A 1,028-nucleotide genomic window follows, 5' to 3' on the forward strand; every position below is an offset into this window, starting at 1 on the left:
CCCAAGCTTGGCCACCACCTCATCTGCGTCATTGCTGGTGATGACTGCCCTGCACTTGAAGCGGCTGAAGACGAGGGAGTAGGAGCCTCCGCCAAGGACAGGGCTGGCATTGTCGCTCAAGCACAGCAGCGTGCCACACTTCACATCCCTGCAGTACAAGTAGCCATGAGCACCAGTTGTGGGGGTGGCAGGGGGCTGGGGAGCTTCACTGGACAGGGACACCATTGCCACCCGCCTTGTCCCCAGCTCCTTACTTGGGGCTGCAGGGCCGCTTCCCATACTCAGTGAGGCAGTGGAGGTGGAGATGTTGCTTGCTGTTGTGCTTAAAGCAGTCGTCAGGAGCCACCTGGGCCTCTGCGGGACACACAGAAAGGGTCACACGGAGCCAGAGCCCCCAGCAAGCCAGTGGGCCCAGTCAGCAGCCCCAGTCAGCAGCCATAGCACCCCAGCAAGGGAAGCAGGAGGGGACCACAGCTGAGCAATGCCCTGGCCTGAGGAGCTGCGGCTCCAGATGCATCACCCAGCACAGAGGCAAGGAGGGTAGGCAGGGTGGGGAGCAGCTACCTGCCCCCCAGAGCGTGCGGCACTGCTCGCCATGTGAGGGACAGGCCCCGTTGTAGCAGTAGCCATTGCCGTTCTGGCAGGAGATGCCGTTCTCCTGGAAGACGTCCTCTGGGCACTCGGCGCTGAGGCCTGTGCAGTGCTCGGGCAGGTCACAGTCGTTCTTGCTGGCCCGGCAGAGCGCACCGGCAGCTTTCACCTGCACAGAGAAGGGGATGTTGGCATCACCTCGATGCTCCTGCTTCCCCAGATCCATGCAGGCACCACAGCCTGGCAGCACCCTCATCTTCAAAACACCTCCCAGTACCCCACAGATCCAGACGTGGCAGCTTGTGCTGCTCTAGCATAAAGACACTTGCTAATGAGTGAGGCTGAAGTCACTTGGTTTGTTCAGCCTGGAGAAGAGGAGAATGAGAGGAGATCTCATCACAGTCTAGAACTTCCTCCCAAGGGGAAGAGGAGGGGCA

The 1,028-nt window shown here is 60.7% G+C and overlaps 1 protein-coding gene across 1 annotated transcript in view; it reads right to left on the minus strand.

The window, feature by feature from the left end:
- Positions 1 to 18: 18 nt before the first annotated feature.
- The window catches only part of LOC104528772 (disintegrin and metalloproteinase domain-containing protein 8), a gene marked incomplete at both ends in the record, with an annotated part of 12,242 nt that continues 11,232 nt past the window's right edge, over positions 19 to 1,028 (minus strand). The window contains 3 exon segments of the mRNA XM_010172879.2: positions 19 to 148; positions 255 to 354; positions 565 to 760. Of these exon segments, the coding sequence (XP_010171181.2) occupies positions 19 to 148; positions 255 to 354; positions 565 to 760 (426 nt within the window).

The sequence above is a fragment of the Antrostomus carolinensis genome, unplaced genomic scaffold (genome assembly GCF_000700745.2).
Source record: "Antrostomus carolinensis isolate BGI_N321 unplaced genomic scaffold, ASM70074v2 scaffold43287, whole genome shotgun sequence".
Lineage (NCBI taxonomy): Eukaryota > Metazoa > Chordata > Aves > Caprimulgiformes > Caprimulgidae > Antrostomus > Antrostomus carolinensis.